The sequence below is a fragment of the Cryptotermes secundus genome, unplaced genomic scaffold (genome assembly GCF_002891405.2).
Source record: "Cryptotermes secundus unplaced genomic scaffold, Csec_1.0 scaffold62, whole genome shotgun sequence".
NCBI classification, from domain to species: domain Eukaryota; kingdom Metazoa; phylum Arthropoda; class Insecta; order Blattodea; family Kalotermitidae; genus Cryptotermes; species Cryptotermes secundus.
Genome location: NW_019727786.1, coordinates 767,148 through 787,669, shown reverse-complemented (window position 1 = coordinate 787,669; position 20,522 = coordinate 767,148). Strand labels below are relative to the sequence as shown.

The 20,522-nt window shown below is 37.2% G+C and overlaps 2 protein-coding genes across 2 annotated transcripts; one reads left to right on the top strand and one right to left on the bottom strand.

The window, feature by feature from the left end:
* Positions 1-184: 184 nt before the first annotated feature.
* LOC111864917 (dehydrodolichyl diphosphate synthase complex subunit nus1) lies at positions 185-12,857 on the bottom strand. Its single transcript, XM_023852531.1, has 4 exons — positions 12,376-12,857; positions 12,078-12,209; positions 6,693-6,951; positions 185-4,469 (listed from the first exon to the last, which is right to left on the bottom strand). Exons 1-4 carry the CDS (start codon positions 12,692-12,694, stop codon positions 4,379-4,381), a joined length of 801 nt encoding a protein of 266 aa, XP_023708299.1. The 5' UTR covers positions 12,695-12,857; the 3' UTR covers positions 185-4,378.
* An 881-nt stretch (positions 12,858-13,738) lies between these two features.
* Positions 13,739-20,439, top strand: LOC111864939. Its single transcript, XM_023852575.2, has 4 exons — positions 13,739-13,909; positions 16,140-16,225; positions 19,492-19,683; positions 20,051-20,439. Exons 2-4 carry the CDS (start codon positions 16,151-16,153, stop codon positions 20,174-20,176), a joined length of 393 nt encoding a protein of 130 aa, XP_023708343.1. The 5' UTR covers positions 13,739-13,909; positions 16,140-16,150; the 3' UTR covers positions 20,177-20,439.
* The last annotated feature ends 83 nt before the right edge of the window (positions 20,440-20,522 follow it).

The window sequence follows — 20,522 nt, the reverse complement described above, 5'->3', positions numbered from 1 at the left end:
ATAATGGATTATAACATTTAAAAAGGAAATGGCATTATTAAACAGCAAAACTGATGCTCTAGGGACCATCTCTTTCCAGAGGAAATTTTATCAACTTTGGCCTCGGTGAAAGATTCCAATATTGTATCAGCATAAAACTGATTATTTCAAGCTAATCATTGATAAATAAGTATTTTAATAAATCTGATGTCTTTCCATTTATTACACCACAAACACAACCATCATTTTGACTGTTTCCTGCTAGGATATGAGATGCTAGTCCTGCAGGTGTCTACCAACATTTTGAAGAAACATGTTGCTTCCACTTCAAGATAGCTGAATATGGAGGTAGTATATTCCTATGACACAATGGTAATAACCTGCCAGACTACATGGTATCTTAACCCATATCCACAACAAGAACCTTCACCCCCATGCAAACCTTGTATTTCAGCCTCTGTTCATTAAAATGCAACATAACTTTAAGTTTACAAAACAGAAATTCATGAGACGTGATGTTCTCATGGCAGTATTGTGAATATTACTGACTTTTGGGATGTGACAACTTGTAGTGAGGTAGACAGGTACCAACATCTATGTGAACACCCTGCCTTGACCTTCAAGACAGAAGCAGGTCTTAATCCTTCGAGCAGTACGCTCCTCCAAAACGCTGATACCTATCTACCAAACTACACTATGTCATAACCAAGAAGACCATGATTTCAATCCTAATTTAGTCTCATATTCCTCTTCCCACTATAGCTTCTTTAATGACTTCCAATAAAAACATGAAATGGGAATGTGTACTCCAATTTGGGGTAAACTGAGTACATAATCTTCTAGAATCAATCCGTTATTTTCCACAATTCACCAGCCTTGATATTCATTAATTACAGAGAAACTACATTGCTTCATGGCTGATCACATTACTGATACATGACGTACACAAAATAAAATATTTTGTTAAAAATTCACAATATAGAGAATGTATTAAATAAAGATTTTAACAATGCTGTCAGTAGTTAGACTATAAGGTGTAAATGGGTAAGATGACATATGAATGGGATAGGGAAAGAGCCTTCAATACCCAGTGAACAGAATGGTGCAGGGGTTCTCATGCACTGAAACAGAAGATATTTCTCCTTTGGGGACCTCAATCCAGTCAATCATTCGGTGACTGAGCTATGTAAGTTTGGTTATTTCTGACGTCTTGCAATATACCCACTGGACAGCACCAAGCTGAACATGCCCAACCTTACTTCTACTGCAAGACCTACATATAAGGCTGCATATTCCTTCCTCTGCATTTACCCTGAAGATGGTGAATGGACTGAATGGCAAAATACTGGAAAACTTCATAACATGAAACTAAACTGCAAAAGCAAAAATTTTACATTTGTAAGTTTTGCACATTTCATTCCTATTCATGAATGAAGCTGGTGGTTGTTTATGAGAATCTCTCTGTTATAATTATGTCTTCTTAATGTATATACAAAATACAGCTATATAAAATACTGTATTGGCATCACTGGCAATCAGATACCTACCGAGCAGCCTCCAGCTGGCATATTTTATTCTTATTACTGAAATAGGGAATGGGTTAAAACAAATGCAGTTTAGTGGACCTCCATTTAAGGTTTCATTTCATTTAACTTTTGATTTCAATGATCCCAAATCAACAACTTCCATGTTAAATTACATAAATTTAAGATTTTTCTCAGTTAAGCATTCAAATACATTGCTTCAAAAAGAAACCTTAAATAGGGATTTCACTTTACTTTGGAAAGTAAGTTTTGGTGATGGAATTATTGAACAGAAAAGATTTACATATAAAATTATGATAACAAGAACATTTTATATATACAGACACCAAATGATAACATATCATGGAACTCAGTAACTATTTTACTGTATTTTCATAACAGATATTTTACATCTTCCCAAATGACAGTCACTTTAAATGGAATGATTGAATTTGCTTGTGTAATAGCAATATTTTTGCCTGCATTAACAACAAACTAATGAAATGGGTGAATGCACTGGCCATTAATAATGTGATGTGTCTCAACCTAACCTCCTAAGGATAAAATGACATTTCTGTACACAGATATATTTTGTGACTATTGCCATTTCACATACACATGCGGACAACCTCAGTTACTGTGCCACCTATATATCACTGAGGTTTGCCCGTCTGGGATTTACTTTTTACAGAAACGGCCTCTCAGCACACATACACGAAACTGGAAATTAACATTTCTCTCTGGGATTACTGGGTTTCTTGACTTTGTTCATCATTATGACAGATCATGTCCAGAAACCCAGTAATTCTGGGCATTATATGCAATCATCAGAACACTTTCAAAACTACTAACATTTCCACTTTGATACATTGACAAATAATTCCTGAAAGGTTCAGGCAGTTTCATTTTAATCATTTATAGTTCTTGGAAAGTTTACAGATATGAGTGCAGCTAATGCTGAAGAATCACTTCTTCCACAAATAAACCAACTCAGGCCTACTGAGTTAAGTCAGTGCAATGTAACATTGCAATTTAACACATAAAATCTTTACACCATACCATGTTGGACCCTGCTTAGTGTATATTTAAAATACAGAATTTTGGAAGAGGCTACAACTGTCTTGAAGTGACATCAGATGTCATTATACTAAGGTTACATCACTAGTACAGTGGTTGGAACAGAAGTTTAGTGTATAAGGGTTCCTGCATATGACATTACCATAAATACAATTTATAATACAGGAAATCAAAAGCAGTAAGATGTAAAAGTGAGTGCTGGTACACCTTGAGCATGCAAAGAATGAATACATAACAAGCTGGAAAACAGGCTTAGTCACTGGTCATTAACACTGATTTACAGACCGAATAATCCGCTAGCAGAAAAAGGTCTGATAATGAGGTCTTGCTAAGGGTAGCCTCACTGCTACCTCAATCGAGCCCTTTGCACAATTATAAACAAACACATCCATATAAAGCCTGAAAAGACAACAACTGTGTTGAAGCTATGTTTACATTTGCCTTACTTACTGATTTACCCTCGTACTTTCCAAAGATGTATGATGACCAACAATTTCATATAACTTGGTTGCTTTGTACTGAATAATAATAATAACAATAAAAATGATGGAACTGTAAATAACTTGTTTGAAACTGATTTCTAGGCTGTTTAACATGTTTCAACTTCAGACAGTATACAGACTCAAATGATAATAAATGGTGAATAGGCAATGATCTGTAAAGACCTGGTTAGAGCATACTGCAACGTAACATCCTTGCAGAGACTGAAGAGACCAATAAATCATCTCAGTCATTTTAAGCAGTAACCTCGCATTCTAACCAGGTACCCCTTAAAAACAAATCTGGAGTGAGATCTGAGGTCCTCATGGCAGTGAATATTAACCATCACATGTGTGCCTCACAACAGTGCTGGTTAAGCAGGCCCCAGCAGGTTTAGTGTCACATTGTTTACAGTGTAAACCCCAGTACCTCCCAAGTTTAAATATATCCATCAGCACTGTGCTAGTGAAGATTTAAATCTGGCCAACAGCATTTACAATTACTGCCCTCTGAGCTCGGAAACCATGTTGTCTTGTAGACAGGTACCAACATTTTGGTAGGCACTGCCGCCTCAATCTTCATGGGGGAAGTGATATAAGCAAAGATAAAATGTATGTAATATTGGGAAGAGAGGGCTGGGACCAGGTCAGTGAGAAACCAATTTCACTAAAAGTGCTACTTACCAGACTATCAGTGACCCATCACATCCCTGAAGACCCTAATTTTAACAAATCTGGAATGTTCCCAATACATAAACCTGTATCAGTTTTGATTAAAATAGCAAGGCACATATTATATGCTATAAAACATCAGGTCACAACAATTAATGCCTTGTAAAGTTTCTGAAACCAAAACTGGGGGCGGGAAACACATACAAACTAACCAAACATAGTGTAATTCTGACTGAAACAGAATTAAAATAAACCAACAGTAACCACTGACTTTTAATTTACACTGGCATCTCTGGATTCTGCAAAATGTCCGTTTCTATTGACATGGACAGGAAGGGGGGGCAACTAGGGATCATGGACAACAGTGTGTACTTCGGTGACCACATAATTACTTCTCTAAGTTAACTCTTAATAGTATTAAAAGTGAAAATATTTATATTTCATTTTAATGGTGGTTCTGATAACTCCAAATCTGAAGCCCAAGATTATTAAATTAATTCTTGTTGTAAGAGTTCAGTGGCTTCATTGATATCCTGGCTGAACTCTGCCGGTAGGTGGGGATTTGACAGTCAAGAAAACATCCTTGCATCAGTCTGTTCACTAAAGGTTCTTTCACATAATTCACATGCTAACATCTATCACCCCAGGTCATTTACCAAACCTCTGTGCACATTTTCCATATCGCATTAAGAGTAACAGGAAATCCTTTACTTGAATGTTATGATGCGACTGCAGCTGTCTGAAATGATAAACACACAATTACAGATAAGTTCTGTAAATACTTAACAATATCTACATTCCTTCAAATGTTTCAATCTACATGGTGAGACTAGCAACATCTATAAATTAATAATTATACAATTTAGTGACAAATTTATGAACAATAGAGAACATGACTCCCAGAACTTTGCACTCTTGCAACATTTACTAAATACTTTTCACATGGAATTTGTAGATATGTTCATGATCTACCGCCACATAACCAAACCAAAAGCTAAATACATGTTTTTTATGTACACATCATAGAATTTCAAGGAATCTAGTGGTAAATATAAAGATAAACAATTCCATTCGTTAGACATGCAGATAAAATGGAGCAAGGTTCTACAAATTCTTAATCTCTGATACTTGATTTGGCTTTTGATCAGCATCATGCTTCACCCCCAGTATTCATGACAGCTACAGCATTTCAGTCTATAGACAGCATCAAGTATGACAAGATACTGTTCAGAGAACAGATTTTACATGATGTGTATCTGCTGTTATTTGAAGGTCATTTGAGGAAAAATTGTGGGATTTTCTATGCCACTGTGTTTATATCCAGGAAGCCTTGGCATTTCTAGTACGTAGTTCTGTGGTGGGGCTTGGCAGTCAAGGGTTAAATTAGGATTGTAATTCCTGCTATAGAAGAGATTTCACAACTGGTCTGACATACCTGGCGTGTATTATTAAACACTTGCAAATTCAGGATTCAGTGATTTAGAAAATGTCTGATATGCTTCAACTGCCACCCTGCTGTCATCATCATAATACATATATGTGACGGATATCATTGTATTCAGTAGGAGTGTACCACTGATTCATGAAAGTACACATACAGACCTTCCCACAACACAATATCAGGTTTGACTCAGCACGAACCAGACACAAGTAGGGCAAGAAATAACTGAGAACTGATAGTGGCTACAATTCAACTGGAACTATCAACAGTGTTGCCATATACTCAATTTCTCAGAAGTTAAACTATCACCAATGTTGCCCTCTATCAAATTCACAGACATAAGTTGGTTGCACATCTGAAAACATCTGTAGCTCCACAACTGGAAATAGGACCACTGTTGCATTGTTGTTTTCTTTTTTTTGCTTGACATTACCTGCAAAGGCATGGCAGACTGGTTGTGAACTACTTGTAGATGGAAGTACACTCAATACACTCAACCCCCCCCCCAAATGTTTCTAAGCGAACAATGGATTTGAACATTTAACTGTGTAAAATCTTCAATGGAGCTAATTTAACAAAGATTACTAATTGAGATCACTGAAATTAAACAATGAATAAGAGAAAATCTTAAATCAAGGAAATATTAAATGGGGGATCTACAGTACAACTAAAGTAGGCTGTCAAGTATCTGGTTTGTGGATTGATCTCAGCAAGCTAGAACCCTTTAGGTATTAATTAATAGATTTCCATAATTATTTAAGTGTTGCCCATTGTATCTATTTCAGTAATATGTATCAGCAACACTTTACAATGATTTGCAGTAGACTGTACATCTTCTCTTCCGACAGCAACTTTTCCATTTTACAGTTTTAATTAGACTGATCAAGTCAAGGAGTATGAGATGAACAGGGCATAAATGGGGGGAAGAGGAATGCATAAAAGAATTTGGTGAAATGCCAGAAGGAAAGACCACCAGGAAGACCTAGATGTATGTGAAAGGATAATATTAAAATGGATCTCTGAGTAAGAGAATGGGGGGGTATGAACTGGATTCACTTGGCTCTGGACAAGGATCAGTGCAGGGCTTTTGTGAACAAAGTCTTGAACCTTTGTATTCCATATGAAGTTGGGGTATTCTTGAGCACCTGATCAAATGGCAGCTTCCCAAGGACTCAGCTCCATGGAGTTAGTTAGTTTAAGAGCATTTTGCGCTGGCCTAATACGATTGATCAAAGCCTACTTTCTGTCTGGAAAGTATTCTTCTCACCCTTTAGTGATCAGTTGCATGGGCAATAAGTAATAATTAAGTGGTTTTGGGGGTTGGATGCAACAGGGATAATGTATACTTTCTGGTTTTTATATTATTTGCTACTTCCACGCTACTTCTCCCTTCCATCACTGTGGATAAATAATCATAAATTCTGTATCCAATGTAGTAATGCTATCATTCAGTTGTATACTAAGTCATTTAAAATTTGTGTATCATTTTAAGTTAAGTAAAGAACCATGTAAGTAGCTTACAAAAATTCTGTGACACGTATCTGCCACGGAAGGAAGCCATATGTAGAACACACATCTCCACAGATAAGAGCAAGTTCTGGATCTGGAATGTCCATTTCTGCCTGTAACTTCGTGTCAATTATGTCCTGATTAATATCTGCTGACTTTATTTGACCACTGATAGCAGACTGGCAGATGCTCCTTGCGAGCTGCACCAAAGCTCCTTTTCCATCACTCAGAGAAAAAATATTCACATGAAGCTTCTGTGTTGATATAACACCTGAAAAAAATAATACTTCATATGTACTGATTAATCTCTTTCCAGTCTCATAGAAATAATAAACACCACTTCGGTTTCCTTTGCTCACAGAGTGAGCAGGGATAGCTCAGTCAATGAAGTGACAAATTACAGGCTCAAGAAGAGGAGTTCAATGACTGGCAAAAATTACAGATGTTTCTCTTCATCACTACATCTGGATCAGTTCTGGGGCTCACCCAACCTCTCATCCAGCAGGTTATGAGTAATATTTCCATGAGTGTAAAGCAGTCATAGCAGGAAACTAGCAATTACCTATATCTTTGGCCAAGGTCTGGAATAAGTTTCATACCCCTGTAAAACCAAATGCTGCAGTCCTTCACGATAAAGGTAACCTTTATTGTTTACCATGTTTTATCAGATTATTTTATAATGCTGTACCCTACTACAATCATATGGATTGATATTTTGGGGTCATTCATCAAACGCAGAGTCGATTTTTAAGTTACAAAAGAGAGCCATAATGCAGGTAACCAAAACTACTAGCTGCAAACAGTATTTCAAATCACTACACGTATTACCTCTACCATGCCTCTATATATATGAAACACTAGTTTACATGAAATCCAACTCGAATACCTTCATAACCAATGCAAATGTACACTCATATAATACAAGAAGGAAAGAGGACTTATACATTGTTCCATGCAATACAAGCTTGTGTAAAAACAATTTCAATAATCTTGGTCTTCGTCTTCTAAACCACCTACCGCAATACATTAAAGAGATACCAGCATTATGTAAATTTAAAATTACTTTGAAAACATTTCTATTAAAACATTGCTTTTATAGCATAGATGAGTTCCTCTCCTATGTTGACAAGACTTAGTTCACATTAGGATCATATAATAATTTAAAAGTAAGAACAATTGAGCTTAGCTTAACACACACTAGGAGTGTATACTGCGTAACTCTCTTCTTGCAGGAAACAGGACGCCATGTGCTGGAGAAAACACAGCAGGGACTATGGGATATTTAGCCGAGGCGGTGGGAGTGGTGCTGCTAGAAACCAGTGTATCTGGGAGGTCTTGTGACCGGCCAATTCGATCAAGGTTTTCCGTGGTTTTCCTTGGTCCCAGAGCAAATGCTGAGTTGGTACCCAAATTCCACGTTGCACTGCATGCTTCACATGCAGCCCCCCCCCCCAATAGTAACATCATGAAACTTATTATACTATAACTACACAAGAATGACATGTCTTATATCATGTATAATGATCCATGGACACGAAATAAATGAAATGAAATGAAACAATTATTTTTTTTTTCGTACATCCTGTTGTGTTATTATATACAATTCTTTATTAGAGTCCATCAGTTGCAATCTATATTCCCCACAGAATGGACAAAATACATCGTACGATGAGGCACTGGCTAAACAATTAATGTCAAAACTATACTACATCTGTACCACGGGCCTCCAAGAAGTTTATTACATGTATACAAGTCTAGAATATACCATTATGTCTGCGGGAATATAATGAATTGCAACAAGTGACTTGATGATATGGAATATCATATGAAAAGTTTTTAACCTTATTTTGCACCACAACTTTCATTTTTATGATAAGCTTATAGTTCATTGTATTTTTTACCACGTATTTTATAATGTAATAATTATCAAGTACCCAGCTTCACCATCAAAATTGCAGTTCAGTAGTGTGTGAATATGGTAACCATGGGTTTGCCTTATGATGGTTTTAATTCATTCATTAATTCATTCATTTTTCTTATTTTCCATAGATTAGTACAGTATATAACCAGGATGTGGAAATGGTCCTTCAAATACATATCAAAATAATCTTCAAAATACAGACACAAAATTGTATGAGTCCATTATTTGCAACAATAGGTTAACATCAATTTTGCAGGCTGCAGATAGGCAAACTTATTACATCATAAAATCACATATAATAATAATAATAAATAAATAAATAAAACATGAATTAAATAACTTACTATAAAAACAGAGTCACAATNTCATTAATTCATTCATTTTTCTTATTTTCCATAGATTAGTACAGTATATAACCAGGATGTGGAAATGGTCCTTCAAATACATATCAAAATAATCTTCAAAATACAGACACAAAATTGTATGAGTCCATTATTTGCAACAATAGGTTAACATCAATTTTGCAGGCTGCAGATAGGCAAACTTATTACATCATAAAATCACATATAATAATAATAATAAATAAATAAATAAAACATGAATTAAATAACTTACTATAAAAACAGAGTCACAATTTCATATAATCACTTAAATTACCAATTAGGTGTCTTCTGGCGTCACACATTTATAACCAGTTCTATGTTAAATGTTCATACAAGTTAGAGAGGTGTAACAGCCTCTTCAATGCATATTTAAGATTGTACCATCAGCAGCCATCTTTGTTATAATTATCAATTAATGACAAACAGATCTAGGTTATTAAAATGTTGATTCCAAATTTGCAGGTCACATTTAAGATTAAATAAAATATGAGCCATAATAATTTTAGATAGGACAACTGCATATATAAATTGAAAATATATTACAAATAATTACTGATAATTACTGAGCTAGCTCTGTTATAATTTACATATTATGACCAGTTATGCTGATAATATTCCTTTGCGGGAATTTGTCATTACTCCAATGACAACCCACTTCTTCAGAAAGTTTGTAGGTCCTGAAAAGGACCATTGGCTGCTAGGATGTTTGGCTGGTGAAGTAGCACTACATACGCTGGTAGAAAGAGATGTTGGTTGTGGTGTGTTGATTAATGTTGCGGCAGTTGCCAGGGGTTGCCTGGTTGCTGGAAGACATCTGCTTGCAGAGCGCGGTCGCAGGAGTGGAGAGGCGGTAGCTACGCCAGTTGCCCAGTGAGTCGGGCATGACCGCCGATGAGCTGAGGCAGCCGAGTTTCCCAGTGAGTCGGGTGTGACTGCCGGAGAGCTGTGGCAGCTGTGCCTGACGCAGCGAAGTACCGATGCCTCCGAAGACCGAGCGCTGGCGACGAAGTGCGCTGGCTTGCTGACTGATGTTGACTGAATGCGTTTCAGTGGTGCGGAGTTGGAGCTGCGCCCTTTTATACAAAGCACGATCGAGGAGCAAAAATTTGCTGTGCGCTGATTGGCTAGCGCATGTAATGACTAGACAGTGAGTACTGTATAAATGCGAACGTTGGAAGCAATTTGATTGGTGAGCGTGCATGATGGTGAAAAGTGAGGGCTGTAGAAATAGCGTCATAGTATGTGGGATGTTCCCACACCTTCATATGCATATATGAACTAAGAATATATTACAAATAATTATTATTATTATAATTTACATAGTATTACCAATTATGCTGATAGTATTCCTTCATAGAGTAACAAGAGTGATAAAATAAAAATCTCTTCAGTGCTGCTTTGAAGTTTAACAGATCAGAAGACAAAACTTTTATTGCTTGAGGTAGATGAGTAAAGGCTTTAATGCCTGCTACATATGACTTTCCTGTATTTTGATAGGTTGACAGTAGGTAAGTAAAGATTATTTAGGTATCTAGTTTTACATTTGTGAATCTCATTAACAGAGTCGAAACATGTAGTTAAGCTAATTTTAGCCAATGTACAGTAATTGACTTGTCCTATATCACATAACAATGATCTATAGAGATGAAATAAATAAATAAATAAATAGATAGATGCCCACCCAGCCTTCTACCCAATGGGTAGCAGGGGGTCTTTCCCATGGGGTAAAACAGAAGGAGTGAAGCTGACCACCCAGCTCCAGCTAGTGGCAAGGTTAAGAATGGGAGAGCTATAATTCCAGTCTTCCATACGTCTTCATGGTGTTGTGCTTATTTAATTAAAACCCTTGGATAACTTGACCTCTAACTATACCTCTGCAGAGTACATGACAGCTATTCCGAAACAAAGTCTAAATGCTGGGAATTAAACTTCTTTTTAGCATGGTTATGGGTTATTATACAAATAAAATAATAAACTATAATAATACATTTAAGATGAAAGGAGCATGTGTATAACAGATAACTCGCATACCAGCATAACTAGAAATACTATACTATCATGCTAACTGTGAATTATCCTGTCTAAAATATATCTGAGAGCACATCAGCCATTCAGTAAGCAAAGATGGGGAAGTAAAGTCCCACATGTTCAACAAGATTTCATTATGGTGGTTTTGGTTCATATCATATGTTAATAAAATCTAGAAACTTTCTAATGATGATGTACAGATCTAAGTCACTACCTGAAAATACATCTTAAAAATATTGTGGCATGTAGACCCACTGCTGGGCAACGACTCAGTAAACACATTGCCATGACAAAGAATATGCAGGCAACAGTTGGATAACTTCTGTTCCTATGCAACACACTGTAAATACAATAGAGGAAGAGGTTATTTTCTGCATGGTTCGCATATCTGGGCAACAGAAATGTTTTCTATGGGTCCGCCTCAAGACTATGTACGTAGTCCAGTCGTAAGTCAGACAGCAGTTCACAATACTGGGCAAGGAGAACCGAAACATATAAAGTATGAGTCTTAAACTTGGCGGTGGTCAAGCATACAACCATTCAAGTGACTACTCTGCTGTTATAGTGGAAGCTACTAAAAATAGGGATCTGCTGTACTAAGCCTGGACTGACAGAGGCCCTGTATATATTTTATATACATTTATTAACATATTTAACATGTAAAATGTAAATATCCTTTACATTATGACAAATGACTTACTACTGCAGACAATGACTCTGACAAAAGACAGCCTGTCCTCTTGTCAGAGAGGGCGCCCCACAAAAACAAGGCAGAAACTGTCACATAGTAATAAATATCTGACCATAAGCCCCTGATTGGGCTCAACACCAAGACTGACTGAGTTACTGACCATCAGTCGCATTGTGACTTTGACTTTGATCAGAAGGTAGTTTTAGAATGGGAGTGAGTCCAGTCCTAGTGTTAGAGCTATTAATTGATTGTGATTTGGAGAGATTGTAAAAGGTGTTAATAAATCCAATCATCCATTCCAAAAACCCATTATTATCGGCCATGGGGTCATAAACACGTGACAATATTTTATACAGGGTTTATTATACCATTACCATTTTTTGTTCCATTCCTTTTTATTAACCCATGTGTCTTGGTTTTCTTCCCCCATATAATGTTATCAAGATGTCCTTTTGTCACTTCAGAAAGGGCTCTGAATAATTCAGTTTCATTCTTCTTTAAATTTCCTGGAATACAAGATACCTATATTAAATAATTCTGAAAACAAGATAATGGGATGCCTTATCTTACTGACCAACGCCAACCTTAAATCTGCTTCTGCAAGCATTATGCTTGAAATACATATATTTCTGAACGAACACAGACCGAATAAAGGTCAAGAATATTCCATACCATGATGATCGTAGAAGCTTATGAACGAAATTCCTGCTGCAATGCACCAAACAGCTACATTTGCCAGATCCCTGTACGATATAGATTCATTACCTACAATGACTACTAAATGTGAAGGGACTTTATCAAATAACTTTACATATCTCGAAATAAAGTCATATTCATCTTCCGTGCATTTCTTATGCAACAGATCTAGTTTCTTGCGAACTGAAATCCACACGCACTCTATGAAGTGCAGAGCAGATATCAACATATGCAAAAGTGTCCACGTAACACGGTACAAACTGAACGTCATACTGTTTGATGAACAAACGTACATATACCATTATCCTTAAAACATACACTACGAGCGCCGGTTCCTACAACCACGCATTGCCACAATATTAGTAACTTCATCACTCCTACCACTCTCCCTATCTCTCCCTACACATCACTACACATGCACTTCAACCCCACCACTTCCAACACGAACGTAGCTCATGATCTCGTCTACCTGCGACAGGAGATGTAACCTTGTAAAAATACAAGTAAGACTTCTAACAGAATTCACACATATTCACTCTATGTCGAAATTACGATGTATTATTGATAACGAAGTGTGTTCGCATCAAACTTTAATAATTACGTAATTAATCTCATTGAACCCAAAACACTGGCTATTTAATTCTATTATGTTTGCTATTGGGTTTTCCCATGCAGCTGACAAAACTTCGAGTCAAGCTATTGCTTTAAAATAAAATACATACTTGATAATGCAGCAATAAGTTAACAATATGCTAATTAAATTTTAGCTTGAATATTCAACTAAAATCCAATAACTTTATTCTCATCGGTGAAATAATTTGACAGTGTCACTAAATATAGAGTGAGTCGCTCAGTCTTGCTCAGTGGCGAGGGCACACAAAAGAAACTGGCAACCGCAACGCAACTGAAATTTCAGAGAATTAGTATCAGCCTGAGTTGAACACATGTTATTCAATGGATCAGCGGAAATTGAGGAAACTGCATTGCCGTTTCCTCAATTTCCGCTGATCCATTCAATTACATGTGTTCAACTCAGGCTGATAACAATTCCCGGAAATTGCGGTCGTGTTGCAGTTGCCAGTATCCATGGTGTGCCTTCAATCTTATTGATGGATATGAGTGAAGTGAGATTAAACAGAGTTAAGAAACGGAGTAAAACCATCCTCAGTACAAGAGATCAGAAATGAAAAATTGTTTGTTGATATTCGTCTTAACTACGTGACCCTTTTGGGGGGGGGGAGTCAAAGACTGTTGGTACGTTGGGATGCCTTCTCACCGATCGTGCTCTCGGCACTGGCGGCGGCCATCTTATATCAATAGCTGAATATTGATGGTAGAGAAGTGTAATTGTGACGTCACGGGTTCACCACCAGAGATTCCACGGGATACCAGTTCGCGTTTCGTTTGTTGCGCCAATGGTATGCTGGAGTTAAGGAGTGTTTTTTGTAGGAGAAGAAAGCCGCTTTTATAATAAAGTTTTCAAGATTTCTAAAGCTAGAGAGGAAAAAAGGTATATATTACTTGCTTTGTCTTGCATTGTGTATTAGGATGTCACTTTCTCCCCCCCATGGAGTCTGTTGGTTGAAGCCACGTGTGTAATAGTCCATAAAGCATGTATTAAACTTAAAGATATCGGTTTCGACAATTATGTGGAGGATAAATAACGAACAATTTCAGGTTTCATAATAATCGAGAATACCAGGCCATCAAGAAGGGCACCAATCTGCAGTGAACATTACACTAGCTATCCATATCATTATTCTAAGGCCACGCCATAGCTTAAGCTATTAGTCGCTGGCTTCCCACCACTGCGATCAGGGCAAGTGGGATTTGTGATGGACAAAGTGGCGCTGGGGCAGGTTTCCTCCGAGTACTTCGGTTTCCCCTGCCAATCTTCATTCCATCAAATTCTCCACAAATAAGAATATCTTAACTAATTCTAAATTGTAATCAACTGTAAACAATTGTAACTATTGTAATTTTAATCTTACTCATATATTAAATTGTTAATATTCAGAATTAACTTGACTTGTCCTATATCATGTACAATGATCTACAGTGACGAAATAAATCAATCAATCAATCAGGCTAGGGTGGTAATTAACAATACTAACAATACACTTCGTTGTTGGGCACGTAAATTATGAAAGCCCTGATGCATGTTACGGTTGCCATCACAGGCCCGCCAAAATATCACCAGTTGATCATTCATAAAATGCAGACGTATGTATGTATTTATTTCGTCTCTATAGATCATTGTTCCATGATATAGGACAAGTCAGTTACTGTACATTGGCTGATTACAATAAGAGAATAAAGTTACAATACTAAATTGTTTACAGTAGATTACAGTGGATTACGAAGTGTGGAGCGGCTCTCATCAAACAAATATATTGCACTTTATAAATGGAAGCTGTGATGTAGTTGTAAATCTGTTGCTCCTGCCAGGAATCGAATCTTGACTGTCAAGTAGCCAGTTGCTGACCCAACTCCTACTGTTGGAAATTATACATGGAAATTGATCACTACATCATTGTGTAATCAGTATTTGTATCTCTCTGTTAGTCTCGCGATACAGATTGAAGCATTTGAAAGAAAATAATTGTTTCAAGTTGTGGGAAGAATTTTGTGTAACCAGCCACTACACTTGAGCTTGAGTTTTTCTCAAGGATATACAGTATGCATTCAAGTAGTATATGAGTAAGTGACATAAGGAAGCTTCGTTTTCATTTGCAGCAAAACCCTTCACACCTAGAAAAAGCAGTATATATTAACACTTTAACATGTAATTCATCTACATATATATGTAACCAGAAGGTCAGGTTATGATTTTAAAATAAATGGATGAACAATTACAACTCACCATGTTTGCACACTGATGTGACAGAAGATGTCCATCTTGCTCGAAGCCCGATTCAAGACTGCTTAGTATCACAGACATTAAGCCAAAACATCCCACTTTTTTGCTTTGAAAAGAAAGGTTTCAAATTTATGGCTTCTAATTGGCTACTGACAGTGAGGTGCACATAATTGTTGACTGCACAAGCAGCAATCCCTTTAGAATTTGGGCACTTTCCTCTTTACCAGTCATGGTGGTACTGGACTGTTTGAGGATCTGCCTCCTTGCACCTCAGAGATCGGAAGAAAACCATGCGCTCCCTTGTAGTATGGGTCAAAACTTTAAGTTGGGTAAAGGAAAATAGAAGGATATACAATTGCTTACAAATCTGAAGCTCAGGAGTGAACATGTGGGCTTTACAGAGACAACACAAAGTGAAGTAGATGACTAGATTTAGTCTCCACTAGCTTAGGGAAATAAGTGTGGGTATGATCCCTGGACTTTTACAGCTACACTGTTCCTTTCACAGCAATGACCTAGTTTGACATAGGCCACCAACACAAAGGTGATAGATACGTCACCAGGGATTTACTGTGCCCTCATTCAACTGTCATATCTCATGGGAGCTGTCTTGTTATTGCACGGACTAAACAGAAGTGCATTATAAATGTAAGGCTAGGTAGAGGAAAATGAAGGAAGAAGAAAGCACTAGGCAATGGGTAATGCCTAGTGATGTAAGTGAACCATCTATGGACCTCTGTACATAGGTGATACAGTGTAATGTGGTTTTATTGAAACAAAATGGAAGTTTGTGCTAAATCACAGTTCAAGTCTAGCAGTATTAAAGGTTGACCAATGACTTGACTTCAGTGACTGTCTTAATTAAGCTTTTTTTTTTCAGATCAAAGCACAATGCATCTTCTTGTACGAGGACAGGGGAGTCATGTTATTGACTGTGAAGGCAGTGAGTCTGTTGGGCGGATCATTGTAAGTGAATTACTTTGCTTTTACTTTTAACTAGATCAGTGGTTGAAGTGCTGTACAAGAAGTACAGTTTTGAACACTTAATTTCAGAGTCTAGAAACATCAGAGTGCAATGATGTGAAGCATTTATGATTTCTCAGGTTCTGTTGGCTTTGTTGGGATGCAGTTTGGAGGGGATAATTTTTGGTGCATATAGAGTGAAGAAGAGGGGCAGATAGAAGTGACCAGAAGACGAGGAAGAAGAAGTAAGAAGATGCTGGATGACCTTGGGGACAGAAGAGGATATTTTCATTTGAAGGAGAAAGCTCTAGATCGCATCAAGTGGAGGAACTGTTTTGGAAGGGATTGTGGACCCGTTGTCTTGACAGATTACTGATGAATGAATGAGAGTGAAGAGTTGCAGAATTGCTCTGTCAGCTTTGCCTTGCCTGTCCATTCACATGTAAACTTGTGAAGAGATGAGCAGATTTTCATAAAAGTAATGTTGGGGAGTTTTACTAAAACTTTACAGCTAAACTGCTTTATATTTATATTAATTAATGGTTATAGTTGAGTGAACTGGACGAATTGAGCCAGTTTGACTCAAGCAGAAAGACATTTGGAAGAGACTGACTTTCTTTTTTTGTGGTTTCCTTGGTTCCTGAGAGAAAGTGCTGGGATTCTACCATAAATTGGTGTATTACAACTGCCTTCTACATGTTCTCCAGTTCATTATTTGCTTTCATCCAGTGATTTAGCACTGTGTGGAAAAGTTATTTACAGCATTACTAAATAAACTGCAAGCATGAAAAGCATTTCAAGTACCTTCCAAAAGTGTGCATTTGTAAGTGAGATTTTTCATGGCTTCCTACAGTTCCTGTAGCAGATGATGCCTGTAGGCTCATAATTATACAGTGTGATCATTGGAGAAGATCTTGCAGATCTTTCAACTGCTCAGGCAGAAAAGCCACACACTGACCTGATCAAGTTGAAATAAAGGTTTTTCATTTTCTAACAATACCATGAAAGTAACAATGTGTACATACTGAAAGTTCTTTTTCATTTTATCCAAATAAATTATTGAACAGCTGCTATGAAGTAAGTAATGCAGTTATATGCTAAACCACTCATAAATCCTGAGCCTCATGTTACTGTAGCTACTGCATTTGGCCTGTACAAGAAGCAGTGATTTATTTATTTATGTCGTCCATAGATCATTGTTACGTGATATAGGACAAGTCAGTTTACTGTACATTGGCTGATTACAATAAGAGAATAAAGTTACAATACTTAAAATTGTTTACAGTAGATTACAATAGTTAAGATTTCATATAGTGTGAGGTGGAATCCATATTAGGTCCCCTTGGCACATCGGCTTCCATATGTCCTGTTGTACCTGTACTGGTGATAATGCGTATGGAGAATTTTATGGAATGAGGATTGGCAGGGGAAACCTAAGTACTCGGAGAAAACCTGCCCCAGCGCCACTTTGTCCATCACAAATCCCACTTGACTAGACCACAGCGGTGGGAAGCCAGCGACTAACTGCTTAAGCTGTGGTGCGGCCTTTGAGATAATATTGGTGAATTTGGTGATAGCACTGGTATAGCGTTTCACTGTAGACTCTACACTGCAACATCTCATTACATCTGTTCTCCCTTCGTGGTGCAGTTTCTTGGTATCTGCAATCTCTCCAGGGTAGCCCATTCAGGCACATCTCTGACTGTGTTGTCTTCGTTGCTGGAAGAAAGAAAGGAAAACTGCACAGGAGGGATTCCAAAAACCGATTATTCATGAATTATGTGATTATAATTGATTAGTGTTTGTCTCACGAGAGAAACTCATCCACTTTATAAAAACAGTGATCAAGTAGGTAAGTTTTCAAAGCGTTTTTGAACTTATAGAGTACCAGTATTTCTTTAATATATCGTGGCAGATGATTTAGCAGTCGAAGTCCTACATTGTTAAAGTTGTTCTTGCATAGACTTGTATTACATGGGACGATGTGCAAGTCATCTTTTTTCCTTGTGTTGTATAAGTGTAATCCTGAGTTGGTTGTGAAATCATTCAAATTGGATTTTATGTGTATTAGAGTTTCGTATATGTACAAAGATGGTAGAGGTAATATATGTAATGATTTTAAAATTTGTTTACAACTAGTCGTTTTTTGGACCTGGGTCATAGCTCTTATAGCTCTCTTCTGTAATTTAAAGATCAATTTTGCATTTACCGAGTTGCCCCAAAATATCAGTCCATATGATAACAAAGATTTGAAATGAGCATAATATAACGTGCGGACAGTCTTTAGTCCAGTCACTCTTCTAACTACCCTTAGGCCAAAACATACTTTGCATAAGTTGTTTGCTAGCTTTTGCGTATGCATAGTCACTTGGTCTTGTTATTTCCTGTGGTGAAATGCCATGTATGAGGTAGACTTTGGAGTGAAAGTTTTTCGTGTTTGTATAAAGGGAAGATTTCAGCATAATTTTCATGTTTTTATAGCTGTGTAGAGTAGAACTGGTCATGCAGTTAATGAGTTAGGACTGAGAAAGAAATTGTTGGGTCCCCAGAAAAGTGGTGATATAAAGGGAAGATTTCAGCATAATTTTCATGTTATAGCTGTTTAGAGTAGAACTGTTCATGCAGTTGTTAATGCGTTAGGACTGAGAAAGAAATTGTTGGGTCCCCAGAAAAGAAAGAAAATTATGAGAACTCACAGAAGGGAGTCTGGATAAAATCAGTGCTGTGTTTGAACATTCTTCTCAAAAATCTCATGGATGCCTTGCATAGGAACTGGGTTTCATGTTTATGTTTTGAAGTTTCAAGTTTCTCCATTTGTGCATGAATGTGAATTGTTGTGATGTCATGAGTGTGGAGCAGTTCTGGTTTTTGCTGCAATCTGGGTTTTTATTTGTGATATGCTTACTTGTGGGCTTGTCAGTTGTGCTCTCAGTCCAAGTATTGGTGGCCTGGGTGGCTGGATCAGTGTGTTTTGTTCCACCAGAGTGGTTTTGTGATTTGCGGCAGGCTCTGAGATGATTGCAGAGGATGAACTTGCTTCACAGCAAAAGGCTGAGACCATAACTGTTTCCTTCCTTGTCATTTCTGATTCATCAGTCACAGTTGTGCCATCATGCTTACAGTTGATACAGCACTGAAGAACATGAATAATTAATCTCAATCAATTGTCCCCCCCCTTTTTTTTTTTGCTTCCTAAATTTAGATTTAAAATCAGTCCCCCCACCAGATGTGGTGTGGTGGTGTTTAAAATTTTGTGTTGGCTTTTGCAGGAGCAAGTAGCTAAGTTGGAGGACATTCCTGTGGAAGAAGTTCAACTCTACTGTAGTGGGTCACCTCTGAATGAGGATGATCTTGTAGCGAACCTGCGATGCTTAAGCATCGATGTCAGTGTTTCTATGAAGGGCGGGAAGGTGCACGGCTCCTTGGCTCGTGCTGGTAAAGTCAAGGGTCAGACCCCCAAGGTAAGGAAGAGTAATAAATCCTAAGCTAATAAAAATGCAGATCATACATTTAAATCATCAGCTGTAATGCATCATTCAAAGTTTCATTAGTAGACCTTCTTTTGTCAGAGTTCATCAAGAAGTCGTGTGCTTGAGTGTGTACAACAAATAACAGTTTGCAGAATTTCGGTAAACCTTATTGACGTTATCCAGTGCCACGTATATCAGGAAGGCACATGATCTGTCTCTGTGTAATTACATCATGCACTTTCACCAAACTTTTTGGTAAATGTGTACAGTTTGTGGTTATCCACATTCACAACAACATATATACATACCTTGGTCTGTACTCACAGTAGTATAATAATTTTACATATGTGTTTTTCAGGTGGACAAACAAGAGAAGAAGAAGAAAAAGACTGGCCGTGCTAAGCGGCGTATACAGTACAATCGCCGGTTTGTGAATGTTGTCCAAGGTTTCGGCCGCAGGAGGGGCCCTAATGCAAACTCCTAAGTGTATAATTTTGAAATCAAAGTTAGTTTGAGATCAGAATTGAATATCAAGAGTTTTGTAACCTGCTTATTTAATGAGTATTGTACAAAGTAATGCTTGAAGGCATGATTGGTTTATTGAGTGATTCAAGCCAGTTAAATTAGAAGAAATGATTTTTGTAATTGATGCCACTTGCTTGGATTCAAATGATCTCAAGTTAATTTTGATAAAATTATGAGAATTGTATATGGTTGTGTTTCTCGAATAAAATATTAATAACAGTGTGAAAGTTGCTCATTTTAACCTTATAATGGTATGAAAGTACCAGCTGAAACTCTTCCTAATCATGACAGATACTGCAGTCCTG

Excerpts from the sequence above, each read along its gene's own strand:
- LOC111864917 (XM_023852531.1), bottom strand. The coding sequence starts at position 12,694 with ATGTACGTTTGTTCATCAAACAGTATGACGTTCAGTTTGTACCGTGTT. Across the intron at positions 12,210-12,375 it reads AAGCTTCTACGATCATCATG|GAAATTTAAAGAAGAATGAA; the intron begins GTATGGAATATT and ends CTTGTATTCCAG. Across the intron at positions 6,952-12,077 it reads AAGGAATGGAACAAAAAATG|GTGTTATATCAACACAGAAG; the intron begins GTAATGGTATAA and ends TATTTTTTTCAG.
- LOC111864939 (XM_023852575.2), top strand. The coding sequence starts at position 16,151 with ATGCATCTTCTTGTACGAGGACAGGGGAGTCATGTTATTGACTGTGAA. Across the intron at positions 16,226-19,491 it reads AGTCTGTTGGGCGGATCATT|GAGCAAGTAGCTAAGTTGGA; the intron begins GTAAGTGAATTA and ends TGGCTTTTGCAG. Across the intron at positions 19,684-20,050 it reads TCAAGGGTCAGACCCCCAAG|GTGGACAAACAAGAGAAGAA; the intron begins GTAAGGAAGAGT and ends TGTGTTTTTCAG.